Source organism: Oryzias latipes, chromosome 18, assembly GCF_002234675.1.
Source record: "Oryzias latipes chromosome 18, ASM223467v1".
NCBI lineage: Eukaryota > Metazoa > Chordata > Actinopteri > Beloniformes > Adrianichthyidae > Oryzias > Oryzias latipes.
Window position 1 is genome coordinate 880,431 of NC_019876.2, and position 14,147 is coordinate 894,577.

Consider the following 14,147-nt stretch of genomic DNA (forward strand, 5'->3'; position numbering starts at 1 on the left):
GGTAGCAAAAAGGGCATCACCAATAATTAAAAGTTTTTAAAACCTTTGAATTTGAGATTTTTTACTGGATTCATCGTAGTTTTTAATTTCAGAGATAACAGGGGTATTCCAGGAAGCATGTTTAAACTAGCCTGACTTTAAGCCTGAACTCTGGCTGAAATCCGCCTGAACTTGCTTACTCTGGGTAAGTCGGTTCCAAAACACCGGATATGAGTTGGCGTAATTACGCTCCACTTGGTAACCCTGGGTTAATGCACGTGCACAGCAGGTACATAAAGACATTCTCAATGGATCGCCGATTTCCAGAGTCACCATGGAAACGCGTGGAAAAAAAGAAGGCGCTATACTTCAGTGAGACGGAGTCTGAGGTTTAAATGACAGCGTATGAAGATTATAAGTCCATCAAAAAAGTAACACGGCTGCATCATCAAAAGAAAGAGTTTCTGCTTGGAGAAAAATAACGGACAAAGTAAACGCACGGACTTCTGATCTTATTTCCATTTTCATGTGACGCATATGTATGTAACTTATCCAATTTTGCCAACTTAAATGAATTACTTCTATTGGGAACAAGTAATTGAGTTAAATTTATTCAACCTCATTTCACATCTATAAAACTCAGTAATTTTTGTACACCTCATATTTACATGTTTATCTAACTAAATGTCATCTTACTCAAATTCAATGAATCTTTTTTCCAACTTAATTAATTATGATTCTTGAACTCTCACATGTCTACGTTTGAGACGGCAGATATGCTAATTTTTATAATAATTAAAAGGACGGGGAAAAAAATTGCACGGAGTGTATACCTTCATTAAATAATTATATGTCGTTATAAGTGCAGCTAAAATGGTAGGAGTGCTATATAAACTCATCATCCTCTCCTTCTCTCTCCCTCATGGTGCAGAGACGTAAGCTTAGTAGGACAAAATAACTCGGCAAAACACAGTAAAACAGCTAAAACAGCTAAACAACTAAACACATTTTGTAAAAAACCCACACTTAAACCCAAATCTGTCCAGACAGGCAAAGGGAATGACATCCCACAATCCCTTGTGGTGCCAATCTAACAGCAGCACCAAAGTTACACCTACTTAATTGAATTAATTTGAATGAAAGGAAAATAATTGTCTGAAAACTACGTGTTATTTTAAGGTGACCTAACAAAAAATGATTTATCTTAACTGAAGCAAATAATGAAGTTAGATCAAAGTATAAAGTTTATCTTTCCAACATCCATATGTGGTCTTATCACCCTCTCACGGTGGAAAAAGTATTATCTGAGCTTCTTCATCCACTAAATCATCTTCAAATGGACACACCATGCTGCTTCACCTCTCTGAAAACAAACTAACCTTCAACTAAACCTGCTCCAGACCAGGGGCCTGTTTCTGAAAGGAGGTTCAACCAACTCTGAGGTTAAACTTGAACTCTGAGTTGGTCAATCGAGAGATTAACAACTCTGAGTTTTCTGTTTCAGAGCAGCTGATCCGAGTTAGATCAATCAACTCTGAGTGGACTGATTCGGAGTTAAGCGTGCGCACCGCGACTATAAGAAGCCATTATCAATGGAGCGCAGATATTACGAGTCACCATGGCAACCGTGAAAAAAAGAGGTCTGCGTATTTTTCGCCAGCTGAACTTGACGTGCTGCTGCAGAGTTACAGTGAATATGAGCACATATTCCAGAAGAAAAGCAACACCGCTGCATCTGCAAAACAGAGACAGCGTGGAAAACATAGCTGCTCAAGTTAATGCCTAAGTTTGCATTTAAATCATTGTTATAAAATATTGACTGTAATAACTTTTTAAATAGCGTAAGGAGTGAAATAAAAAATGGTGATATTTAGGTGTACTTTTGAAGTGTTATTCCTGGTGTAATTGCATGAAATGCTGCATAGTGTACAGAACCAATCTGGGGAAAAATGCATTTAACGTCGGTAATGTTTAGAGGACTTTATTGTTAACCTTCCCATCTTGCAAACATTGGTCAGTTTAATATTAATACATGCAATTGTGTTTTTAAAAGTGAGCTTTTGTCTACCCTTGTATTGATCAAGTGGTACAGGTTTATATGGGATTAAGAAAGTAAGCAGTGCTGGCAAATTGTGTTTCCAAAAAGTAATTGTTACATTAATCTAATTCAATGTCCCTGATTTCATTTTCATGTAGATGCAATCCTGCAGGAATTAAAAGAACATGGCAGCAGCTAAAAATGAAGTATAAAAACATAATTCAATCAGGTCAAATGTGAGCATGTCATGGATGTAGGCTTTGTTGACAATATTTGACATATGAAACATCTACATAGCAATACCTAATGTTGTTTTCATTGTATATATGTAATTGACTGCAACGAAAAACGGTAACGCTCAAACAAAAACGTATGAGGAAATGACAAAAAATCGAGTCTAGGTCTCAAAATCCTCGCACGACGTAAATATAATTCTCTATGAATGAATGCAGCCTCCTCGTCTATTGGGTCCTCCAAAAAAGGACAAGCCATTCTTGTCACTTAGACCGTCTCTGTGTGACGGAAATGTGGGCAATGAAGGTTAAAGCGAAAAATACCGCTTCGTCTTTAAAAAGGGGAGGGGACCGGCAGAAACCTTGAGTTTGGAGAATAACCTAACCGCTCCCGACCAGGTTAGGTTCACAGCATAAGTAACCATGGACACTGACTCAGAGTATAAGTTACCTCTCTTTCAGAAACGGGTTTGACTTACTCTGCTTTCTCTGGTTTAACAAACCTCCCATTCTGAAACGGAAAACCCAGGGTTTCCCTGATTTCAGGGTTAACGCACTCAGAGTTTACACTTAACCTCCTTTCTGAAACAGGCCCCAGGTTATGTTTAGAGCATGAGTTGCCATGGCAACTTGACCTACCCTGAAACATACCTCCATTTCTGGAACCAAAAGCTGAGGTTATCAACTTCTTTAGCCTCAAACTTACCGTGGGAGCTAGCATAACCTGCTTTCTGGAAAAAAAACCCAGGAGGAAGGGTTTGTCATTAGTATTCTTTAAATAATGGTTTGTCTTTGTGTTGTTTCTTCAGCCAGCTGCTAGACTTTGCGTTACTGTGATTGGACAGCTCCAGCCAATCAGAGGGGAAGCCGGAAATGACGCACAGACGCCAAAATGGCGTCAGATTAAAAAAACCTCCAGAGATTTCCCCCCGTGAGTTACGTTTTTAACATCTGTAAACACAATTTAATGGTTTTTAGTTGATATTATGATTCTATAAGATAGTTTCAGACTCTTTACGGCGCAAAACCGTTTTAAAAAACATTAATTAACAAAAGGATGAAAAGCGTCGTTGTGTTGTTTTTGTCTGTTTTGTTTGAATTCTTTGAATACATGTCGCTTTGGTGTTTTAATTTATCGTGTTTGACAACAGAAAAAAAAAACGCAATAATGTATTATATATGAAGATAAAGGGTGTTTGTTTAATTTTGCTGGATGATCACTTTAGACAGCTTCAAAGAACGGCGAAGTTCAAAAACTTTATTAAAATCTAGTTTTTGGACAAACCCGGAAGTAACAGGACCTGTTTTTGTTCTGTATTTTGAGTGTCCGGTGTTTCGGCGCCTTCGCTTGGCGGTGATTCTGTTTTAGCTGCAGAAGTAAACAGACTTTGTTTTGGCGGAGCTAAGCGTCGTTGTCCTGGCAACAGCAGCATCCGCACGCGGCGGCGCCAGGCGCTCAGCTGCCGTAAACAGGCCGATCAGAGCCGCGAAACACCCGCAGGAGCTTTAAGACCGGCCGGATCGGACCCAGGAGGGAGACCCGAACCCAGAGGTGAGTCTGGAGGAGAACTGGAGTCTCAGTCTGAAAGGAGGTTTATGAATATGAAAGTAACAAAAATATAAAAACTGACATAAGAGATTCTCCTGACAGATTGCATGACAGCGTCAGTCCATCTTATTATTTTCATTCTTTACCTGAATCCTCCTTTTTCTCTATTTTTCTGGTTTCCAGATGCCCCAGAAGGACGAACAGGCCATAGACCGGGCCAGAAAGGAGAGGAGACACAAGGATGAGGAGCGAGGAGGCGGGGCTAAGCCGAGGGGAGGGAGGAGGGCAGCTTCAGAGGGAGGTGAAGGGAGCGAGGAGGCGAGGAGGCTGAGGTGGCGGATCAACCAGCTGGAGAATGAGAAAGTGACGCTGACGGCGAGCCAGAACCAGGAGGTGAGAGGAGACCATGGCGGCAGCGGCGCCCCCCTGTGGATGCTTCAGCGTTCCTCTGTGTGCTCGCTCAGGTGTGCGGCCTCCAGGCGGAGCTGACCCGCCTCCGCTCCTCGCTGGAGCGTGGCGAGGCCCAGAGGGCGGAGCTTCAGTACCAGCTAACTGTGAGCCGCAGAGACGGGGAGCGGGCAGCGGAGCTGAGCAGAGATCGAGAGGCGCTCGCAGGTACCAGAACCAGAACCGGGGACACGGTCCGGGTTTCCCGTTGAAGTGAAGCGTTCAAAAAGAAAACCGGGTATTTGGCTTCAGGTTCTGGTTCGACTCCCTCCCTCCCTCTCTGTTTTCCACGTCAGAGCGGCTGCAGCAGACGGTGGAGGAGCTGCAGACGGCTCTGCACATCACCCGACGGGCCAGGGACGAGGACCAGCATGCTTTGCAGCTGGAGCTGGAGGAGCGCGACCGTCTGGTCCAAAGCCTGGGCTCCGAGAGCCAGAGGCTGCACGGCCTGCTGCAGGTGAGACGCAGCTCCCCAGAACCAGACTCCCAACCGGTTTCTGAGGACTTTACTGGTCCGGTTTCACTCCCGACTCCTCTGTGATGTTCGAGCCCGGTTCATCTCACAGAGAAGAGGCGGACCGTCTCCTGTAACTAGACATCAGCAGAGTCCAGATACGGGTTTTCCCTCCTACCTGGACGGAGGAGAACCTTCTGGAGGTTTCTCCTCCTTTAAGCATAAACGTCCTCACAGGCTGTCTGAGCACCAAAAGGTTCAAATCTGCAAACTTCTCTGTTTTCCAGTGAAATAATAAGTCATTTTGGTTTCAAACCAGCTTCCTGCTGACTGGTGTAGATTAAAAGTCAAAGGTCAAAGCGGTACACGTGTCAGTGGGATCCTGTGATGGACTTCAAACGCTTCTGCCTTCAGGAGCAGAAGGAGGCGCTGCAGGAGTCTGAGAGGAGGATAATGGAGGTGGAGAGAGAGAGGCAGAGGGAGGTGGAGCTGAGTGAACGGCGAGCCGAGGAGCTGAAGTTCCTGACGGGGAGAGAGGAGAGGATCCGGCGGGAGAAGGAGGTGCAGGAGGCGGAGGGAGGAATCCCACAGGTGCAGCAGGAGCTGGGCTCAGCGTGTGTGTGTGCAGGTGTCCGACCAGAGGGTGACGTGTCTGGAGTCCGGGCTAGAGGCGGAGCGAGCGGCTCACCTGGAGTCAAAGTTCAACTGTGAGGTCATCCAGGTGAGGAGCATCAGACACACCTGGACTGTCCTGAGGAGCGCCAGCTCAGCTCTCTGCCGTCCCATCACAGCTGCGGCTGCAGGACCTGGAGGCGGCGCTGGCGGCGGAGCGGTCCAGCCAGCAGGAGGCGCAGCAGAGGGCGGAGCTTCTGCAAGCTCAGCTCGCTGAGGCCGAGCGAGCCTGCAGCCTGCAGACGGAGAGGAGCGGCAGGACTGAGCGTGCTCTGCAGCGGTGAGCGCCGCCGCGTCCAGCCCCTGCAGGAAGAGAGCGCGGCGTGACGGCTCTGCTGTCCACAGGTTACAGGACCAACGCCGGCAGAGCGAGGCCGCTCTGAGCGTCGCCATGGAGACGGAGAAGACCAACAGATGTGAGCTGGAGGCGGAGAGAAGGAAACTGGCCACGTCACAGGCTCTGCTGGAGCAGGTGAACCACCACCCAGAACCAGACTAAGTCCGATCCAGGCTAAGCCGGATCCAGTCTAAGCCCGGATCCAAGCAAAAGCCGGATTCAGGTTAAACCCAGAATCAGGCTAAAATTAAACCCTGATTCAGGCTAAAGTAAACTCAGATTCATGCTTAACCTGGTCCAGCCCGGGTTTGAAGGCGGCGTGTTTTCCACACAGACAGACCTTTTGCTCCTAAAGTTCTCCTCTTGAGTCCAGGCGGTCCAGCGTCAGTCTGATGCAGAGGAGGCCTTCACGAAGTTCATGCAGGGGATGACAGACACGCTGCACCGACACAGGAGCACGGCTGAGCCCACACCACACCCCACAAAGGATGATGGGAAACGGAGTCCCGCTGAGCTCCTGCAGCTGCTGGAGAGCACCCTCTGCAGCTCCCAGCACAGCGTGGAGGAGGCCCACAAGGAGGTGAGTCCTGCAGCTCCCGTGGGTCACTGGGTCCCCTCATGTGATCCGGATGCTTCTTCTGCTGCAGGTCCAGGATCTTCTGGAAGCCTCAGAGAGAATCCGGCAGGAGAAGGAGGCTCTGCTGCTGCTGACCGCCAACCAGAAGAAGCACCTCCATGCAAGTGCAGCTCCACTTTGTCAGGACTCTGATGTGCAGACAGGACGAGTCAGAATTTCACAGTAAAAGCCTCCTAAACATTGAAGGCAAACATCTAGATGCTTCTGGGCCTTTTCACCTCAGAAAAACCTGCAGCTCCTTCCGGAGGTTTGGAAGAAGCTGAATGGCTGAGGAGATGATCCAGGAGGTGGTTTCAGAAAAACAAAACCACACTTTAAAACAACAAACATGTTCAGAAACTCAGAGAGAAGCTTCAAACTTCTCTGATTTAAACTTTAAAATATTCCTGCTCTAGTTGAGTTTTTCCTGCTGCAGCCTTTCCAGCGTTTGATCTTCAGTTCAGGAATAATCCGGGTCCCTGGTTCTGCAGGACCACCAGCAGCTGTGTGCGCAGCTGCAGGAGGACGTGACCCGTCTGCGCCAGCAGAGCTCTGATTGGTCGATGCAGCTGCAGGGCCTGCAGGAGGAGCTGCAGCGGGAGAAGGAGGACAGGAGAGCAGAGATGCTGAGGATCAGCGGCAGCCGCCAGCAGGAGTCAGAGGTGAAGGTCCGGCCTCTGTGCCGCCCTGAGTCCTGCTCGGGGATCCTGAAGGAGTCTCTGTCTGCTGCAGGACCGCCTGTCCTCCCTGCACCGTCTGTACCAGCGCCTGCTGGCCGGCTGCGTGCTGCTTGACCAGCCCCAGAGCATTCTGGGAGACTTCACCTGGGAGGAGCTGTGTGATGTCATCGGCGAGCAGGCGGAGCGGCTGACCTCTGACCTGCAGAAGGCCAACACTCAGGTGAGAGGAGAGGAAGCAAAGGGACCCAAATGTTTAATTTGGTCGACATCAACAGACCCTGAATGAATAAACTCGACGTTTTCCTGTGCAGACGGCAGAGCTGCAGCGTCTGTGTGAGCAGAGGAGCCTGCGTCTGCGCGCTCTGCAGCGCAGCCAGGAGTCCACGCTGAAGCAGCTGGAGGAGCGGCTGAGGAGGAGGGAGGAGGCCTGGAGGAGACGCCACGCCCACACCCAGAGCCGGCTGCAGGTAACAGGCCGGGAGAGCTCAGGGGGCGGAGCCTCAGCTCTTTTTTGTTTGTGTTTCTGTTCAGGTTGTTGTTTGTCGTCTGCTGCTTGTGTCTCTCTGATGGTTTGTGTTTGTCCAGCTGTGTCGCTCTCGGCGCGATGCCCTGCAGGACCACGCCTCCTCTCTGGAGCAGCGCTGCTGCTCGCTGACCTCTGACCTCTCCCGCCTGCAGCAGGAGGCCTCCTCCTCCCTCCTGGCCGTCGCCCTGCTCTCCGGTGCACTGAGGCACGCCCACCGCCGGCTGGGCGCGCTGGGCGAGCAGAAAAGACTCCTCTGCCGGCGGCTGCTGGAGAACGAGCAGCTGGAGCAGGAGGTGAGGAGGCTGGCAGGAGCTCTGGGAGGAGACGAGGAGGAGGAGGGAGGAGAAGGGCGGGCTGTGAGGCGGTGGAGGAGGAGCGTGTGTGCCCTGTTGGCAGTGAGGAGGTGGAGCCTGTTGGGTAGAAAAACACAGGTGGTGTTTCGGGTGGAGGGAGGCGGAGCAACAGTTGGTGTGTGTGCTGACTCTACGGCGAGCGCCAAGGGTCAAGACTGCACAGAAACAGGTGAGTGATGGACGCTTTTATTTTGAAAGGGAGTGACTTCTCCTCGCTCGGCCGTGTTTGACAGCAGCGTCTTTGTCTTGTTGCAGACAAAGATGGCGTCTGCGCGCGCTGGCTTCAGTCTGAACAGCTGTGGTCCAGCGTCCTGTCCTCCATGGCTGACCTGCGGGGGGCGCTGATGCACGCCGGTAACCACACGCTGGCGTGACGGCCATCTGCATGCTTCACAGACCCATGACAGTAAAACCCGTCTCTGCCTCTGACCCGTAAGGCTCCTCCCCTTCGGTCCTCATCCCAGCTGCTCGCTCGGGTTTGGCCCGCCTCCTGGATCACCTGTTCAGCCAATCAACTTCCTCTGGCCTGCCTTTGGTTGAGTCAGACCAGAACTCGCTGAGCGACCGTCTGAGGCGACCGACGCCGACGCGGCCCGACCCGAAGGTAACTGAGCAGACGGCTGAGGGGGAGGGGTTACGCTCACTGACCTGTCTGTGTTAAACCCCGCCCACCGCCAGGCCCTGGTGTCCACGCTGCAGCAGCACTTCCTGCTCTTCAGCCAACGGCTGCACTCGGCCGAGGTGGAGAGGCGGAGCCTGCGGCTGGAAGTGACCAATCTGAAGAGAGGACTGCGGCGGGAGACGGAGGCGGCGAGTAAAACCGTGAGGACGCGCACAAAAACACACACGGACACGAAAACACACACATGCACAAAAACTAAGACACAAAAACATACACAAAGACACACAGACACAAACACACAAAAACACGTACATACATAAACAAACATACACACAAACACAAATCACACACAGATATAAAAATACAAACAGACACACACGGACACAAAAACAAAGACAACAATGTGTGTGTTTGTCATGTGAGTGTGTGTTTGTCATGTGTGTGTTTGTCATGTGTGTGTGTGTCATGTGTGTGTTTGTCGTGTGTGTGTTTGTTGTATGTGTGTTTGTCGTATGTGTGTTTGTCATGTGTGTGTTTGTCATGTGTGTGTTGTGTGTGTGTTGTGTATAAGCAGGTGTCGGCGCAGCACCTCCCCAGCGTGTGGGCGGAGCTCCGTCAGGCCCTCAGCAGAGAACATGAAGCTCAGACTTTGATCCAGGAACAGACCAATCAGATGAGGGCTGTGCAGCAAACCACACAGGTACGCTCTGGCACGCCGCCGTGTTCGGACACGCCCCCTCGCCGCCCCTGAACCTGCGTCTGTCTCCAGGAGCTGTCTGAGGCTCGGCGGGAGGTGAGTCGCAAGGAGCGCACGCTGAGGATTCTGGGTAATCATCTGTCTGAGGTCCAGAGGCAGAAGAGGCAGCTGGAGGAGCGTCTTCATCGCGCCGAAGACGAGCTGAGAGACGCCAGCAGGTAACGTGAGAGGATGAAGGTCAGGTGTTCAAAGGAGACCCAACGTCTACCACATTCAGAGGTCAGATGATTGATCAGCTGACCTGAAGGGTCCAGATGGAGAAACTCTTGAACGCGTTCAATTACAACCAAATAAATGACTCTTAGAATCCCAGTAATACTAATAATTCCAGAAAGTTCACTGTACTTTAATGGATTTATTATTTTAGTAACAAACAAGCTTTTCTCCAGATCAAAGGTGAGTTTACTTTGACCCAAATGGAACAGAAACAGACTTTAATGGAGTTGAGTCTGAGAGTAAAACTATAAAACCGCCGTAATCCAGGATTTAATCCCAGACGTCTGTCTCTGCAGATGTCGAGAAGGTTTGATCCACTGCATGGAGGCTGCAGAGACGGCCTGCAAGCAGGTGAACGTGCACACACACACATGCACACATGCACACACAAATGCACACACACATGTAGACACACATGCACACACATATGCACCCACACACATGTGCACACACATGCACACACACACATTAACAGCTGATAGTCGCTCTCTGTTCTTTAGGTCAGAGAGAGTCTCCTCCAATCACAGCACTCGCTCACAGCTAAGCCCCGCCTCTTGATGCTACGTAAAGACCAAAGTGAGCTGGGTGGATCAGAGAGCATCATGGGAACTGCTGAGAGGAGCGCCTGCCAGGTGATGTGGGGCGGAGCCCCTCCTGTTTCCTGGCTTTGCTCCGCCTCTCTTGTGTCTTAACCGTCTCCATGGCTCCTCCCCCCCACCGCAGAGCTTCCTGTCCGCCGTCTCCCAGCTCTGTCTCACCTGCAGCTCCAGGATCGATTGGCTGCAGCAGGAAGTCTCCGCCCACCGCAGTCACGTGGCCGCGCTGCGTGGCGAGCTGCAGGACGCCTGCCTCAGAGACAGCCTGGCCTTCGTCCCTGTACGACACCCTCTTCCTCAGGGTCAGGTCAACATTCCAGTTTACCAAAATAAAAGCATCTGTGTTTGTGTTTCAGCTGGGAGAGTTTCCTGAAACATCAAACTCCTCTGATGGAGAAAAACATTCACCCAAACAGTGAAGAGAGTTCCCAGACCTGAATAAAACAAGCCCCGCCCCCTCCCCGAATCTCAATGCAACCCACCTGGATGGAAACCATGGAGACAACGCCAAAGCAAAACGAAAGGACGGGTGACACGCAGAGGGAGGAGCCGTTTCCATGCCGACGCATAAATCATGTGAAAGATTGTGAAAAGTAAACGTGAAGAACAGAGGAGAATGGAAATCACTTGAACAGATCTTCTCCATCACAGCTGGATGCAGTCCAGGTGTTTGTCTGTCGTCATGGTTACGATGTAGCAGCTAAATGAAGTCCAGGTATTAAAACTTTGTCTCACCTGGAGACTTTAGAATGTCCTTCCTGAAGGAAATAAATGTGAAATTCTTCTTCAATTCTCTTTAAAACACCACATTTTAGTAGTATTTTATTTATTTCTAATGTACTTTTTCATGTTTCTATGATGGATGTCAAATGTAAACATCTCCTTTCACCTCCTAAATAAAATCTGTAATTCTGAAGAACACATAGATCCTCATGGATCAGAGGATGACGGTAAACTGCCTCTGTGCCTTTGAGCAGAACACAAACGGGTCATCCAGGCCTCCACTCTGCCTCTGGGACCTGAACCAGGATTCTAACCCCAAACCTCCTGGGGGTTCATCCATAGATGGTGGGGTTCATCCTGGATGGATGGCTGACCGCTACACAACGTGGGTGGAGCAATCTCTGGTCAATAAGCCCCTCCCACTTGAGTCTGGGGTCAGCTGCAGATAATGAAATGGAGCGAACAGAACCAGGAGGTCCGACTCACCGATGGAAGCTGGAGCTCCTCTGAGAACAGCAGGAGTTCTGCTGAAGAACGGACAGAACTTTCTGGACTTCAAAGGTTTCAGGTTCTGAGAGCGAAGAAAGAAAGTCAGGAAGTTTGGAGGAAACCTGGACGGAAGCTCTGCTGCATCAGCAAAAGATGGGAGCCCCAGGCAGACTGGAGAGTGTGTGTGAGTGTTTATGTGTGCGTGTGTGAGTCTGTGTGTGTGAGTCTGTGTGTGTGTGTGTGAGTCTGTGTGTGTGTGAGTCTGTGTGTGTGTGTGTGTGTGTGCGACATATCCTCAGGCTATCCAGGCTTTGCTGACAGTCACACTAAACCTCAGAAGTTCTGATTCAGCACAGCGGCGCCTCCTGCAGGCTCCTCCTCTTCCTCTCTCTGCTCCACTCAGAGCTGAAGCTGCTTTTCTTCTCCTGATGTCCCAGCTGTATAGCGTCCAACCAGCTGACACAGTTCTCCAGAGGTTCTCCTCGTTCTCCTCTGAGGGGAAGGGAAAGTGTTTTCATGATGAAGATGAGCAGATACGGAGTTCTGTCAGGATGAAGGCCTCAGGAGACATTTCCACGTCCAAAGACGTCTCCTGTGAGAGGCGCCTCACTGATGGTTGGAGTCCATCTTCTGACATCTGACCTCTATGACACCAGGCTAAACGTATCCCATAATTCTGTGCAGATTTGAAGGAATTCAAACGCACAGGAGGGCAGTGAAGGCCGTTTTCCCAGCATGCTCTTCGTGTGACATTTGCTTCTGAAGCCAAATCCCATCAGATTAGACTGAATTCAGCAGATTATTCCTCAGATGTTGGAGTGGACGCTAATGCCTCCATGGAAGGAGACGAAGGCCTCTGGTCCTTCCTCCTCCTCCTCTTCTTTGCCCTGAATGCCGCCTGTCTTAGCTTAGCGTCACGCCATGGTCAGACGGCGCGCTTCTTTTCCAGGAGTGACAGCTTTATTTCAGCCGGAGGTGTCGGCCGCTGCCTTTCCACAGATTAGCTGTAATTCCTGCAGCTTCTCCCATTCAGACCCGATTCCACGTCAGTGACAGCTCTGAAGCAGAAGGGAGCATTCTGGGTAATCCCTGGAGAAAGGGAGGATTGGGGCCCCGGGGCCACAAAGGGAACGCTGATGTCAGCGTGTCTGCATTTCAAAGTGACCCGCCGCTGCAGGAACATGAATGCTGAGGCGGCGTCAGCAGAACTTCCCGTGTGGAGACGGCGTGACGGCGTTGATGTGGTCGCCTTCAGGCTGCCGGCGGTTTCCTGTCGTCCCGTCAGGAATATTTAACAGACGCTTCAGCAAATGTGAAGAACGTTCCTGCTGCTGGGACTCCAGAAAGGCTGGTTCCTCATTAGACGTTCTGACAGCGATACTTTGGGTCATGTGACCTGGACTCTGGTGAACAGCAGATGCAGGACGTCCACGCTTCCACTGGTGGAACGCCGTCTCCCACTCTGCTGTTGGACGTCTCCACATTTGTCCAGAGATGCTTTTTCCAAAGGTAGAGAGCAGAGGATTGAAAGCCCACGACAAAGATAAAAGCAAACTCAAATTCAACAAGAACTGGAAACATTCTATGAATGGTTTTTCATTTTCAGAGCAGTCCTCTGTTGAGTCTGTACCTGTTGATGTCAGTTTTCTGTTCCTGGTTGTATTTCGTTTCTTCGGTTGGAGTTGAGATGAACTTTGTTCATATGGAAGCATTCCTACACATAAATATATATCCCTGCATAATGAGAGAAAAAACACGTGTCGAGTTCTTTCTACCGCAGCTGTGGTGCAGCGGTAGGGTGGTCGATGCATGATCGTAATATTGCAGGTTCGATTCCTGCCTTGCACGCCCATGTGTCGAAGTTTCCTTGGGCAAGACACTGAACCCCAACTTGCCTCTGGTGGCAGGCGGGCGCCTGTGACCGGTAGCTGAGCCGCCATCAGTGTGTGAATGTGTGTGTGACTGTAAAGCGCTTTGGGCCTTGTAGGTAGAAAAGCGCCATAGCAGCATACGCCAGACATCATTCAGCTTTTCAATGCTGCCTAACTCTACAGACTGAGCGGACAACAGAGGGCGCTGGACAACTCGTCCCCACGAAGAACGGATGAGAGCTGAGAACCTTCAGACTAACAGAAAATATGTCAGAAATGTACCTTTAGAGAATGCTGTTAGTTTAAAACGTTTGCAAATATTGTTTCATTTAACTGTTCTAATTGTTGAAAACTGTTCCCATGAATATCAGAACCTAAACATGAAGTTGAACTAAACACATTCAGGATGTCACCAAAGTCATCCAAGCATTGAAATGTTAGTTTCTCATCATGACTGCCAGACAAACCCTCACCTGGACACGTCACCTCCTTAAAGCTTCTTCCATCTCCACCTACCTGGTGGGACAGGACTCATGGTTTCTCTATACCGCCCCCTGTAGCTGTGGAGGGGGTCCTACATGGAACAAACCAACTCAACGTCAGGATCAACACAAAGAAAATGAAAGAAGACAATATATCATCCTAACAGCATCTGTCATGAGGATCGTCTCACAATTAAAACATGATAGAACAAATGTTTGGCTTGTTGTATCAAAGACCAAAACTCATCAGAGAGGCTGAGGACTGTAAAGTTAATGGAAGACCAAATGTTTCAGCTACGTCACATGACAGCATGGCCCGTCTGAAAATACGGATCCACATCAACAATGGAAACTGTTTGTTTGATTTTCCAAAAACAGCTCAGCAGGTCTGAATGATGTTCATCAGTTTATGTTTCTCTGAGTCTTTGAGCCGACAGACGCTGTGATTGATGTTCATGACATCAGATCCACTGTTCCAGAGCAAAAATCTGGATTCTGTTCAGTCAA

The 14,147-nt window shown here is 49.7% G+C and overlaps 1 protein-coding gene across 4 annotated transcripts; it reads left to right on the forward strand.

Annotated features, from left to right (window-relative positions):
• The first annotated feature begins 3,110 nt into the window (after positions 1–3,110).
• On the forward strand, positions 3,111–10,994 carry ccdc171 (coiled-coil domain containing 171). 4 transcript variants are annotated; one of them, XM_023966357.1, is made up of 24 exons: positions 3,111–3,181; positions 3,681–3,802; positions 3,983–4,192; positions 4,264–4,414; positions 4,543–4,703; positions 5,115–5,261; positions 5,329–5,421; positions 5,492–5,652; positions 5,718–5,844; positions 6,083–6,289; positions 6,357–6,446; positions 6,817–6,987; positions 7,058–7,225; positions 7,317–7,472; positions 7,591–8,053; positions 8,140–8,238; positions 8,322–8,488; positions 8,563–8,706; positions 9,081–9,206; positions 9,276–9,421; positions 9,776–9,830; positions 9,980–10,111; positions 10,203–10,355; positions 10,432–10,994. In XM_023966357.1, the coding sequence occupies exons 3-24, from the start codon at positions 3,983–3,985 to the stop codon at positions 10,492–10,494; spliced, it is 3,390 nt and encodes a 1,129-aa protein (XP_023822125.1). In that variant the 5' UTR covers positions 3,111–3,181; positions 3,681–3,802; the 3' UTR covers positions 10,495–10,994. The 4 variants fall into 4 exon arrangements, with proteins under 4 accessions (XP_023822125.1, XP_023822123.1, XP_011485471.2 ...); XM_023966355.1 differs by having other exon boundaries at positions 3,117–3,181; positions 3,620–3,802; XM_011487169.3 differs by having other exon boundaries at positions 3,118–3,181; positions 3,575–3,802.
• Positions 10,995–14,147: the final 3,153 nt, after the last annotated feature.

Bases quoted from the DNA above. Each gene is read 5' to 3' on its own strand.
- ccdc171 (XM_023966357.1), top strand. From the start codon at position 3,983: ATGCCCCAGAAGGACGAACAGGCCATAGACCGGGCCAGAAAGGAGAGG. The intron at 8,054-8,139 runs GTGAGTGATGGA...GTCTTGTTGCAG, and splicing joins TCAAGACTGCACAGAAACAG to ACAAAGATGGCGTCTGCGCG. The intron at 10,112-10,202 runs GTGATGTGGGGC...CCCCCACCGCAG, and splicing joins CTGAGAGGAGCGCCTGCCAG to AGCTTCCTGTCCGCCGTCTC.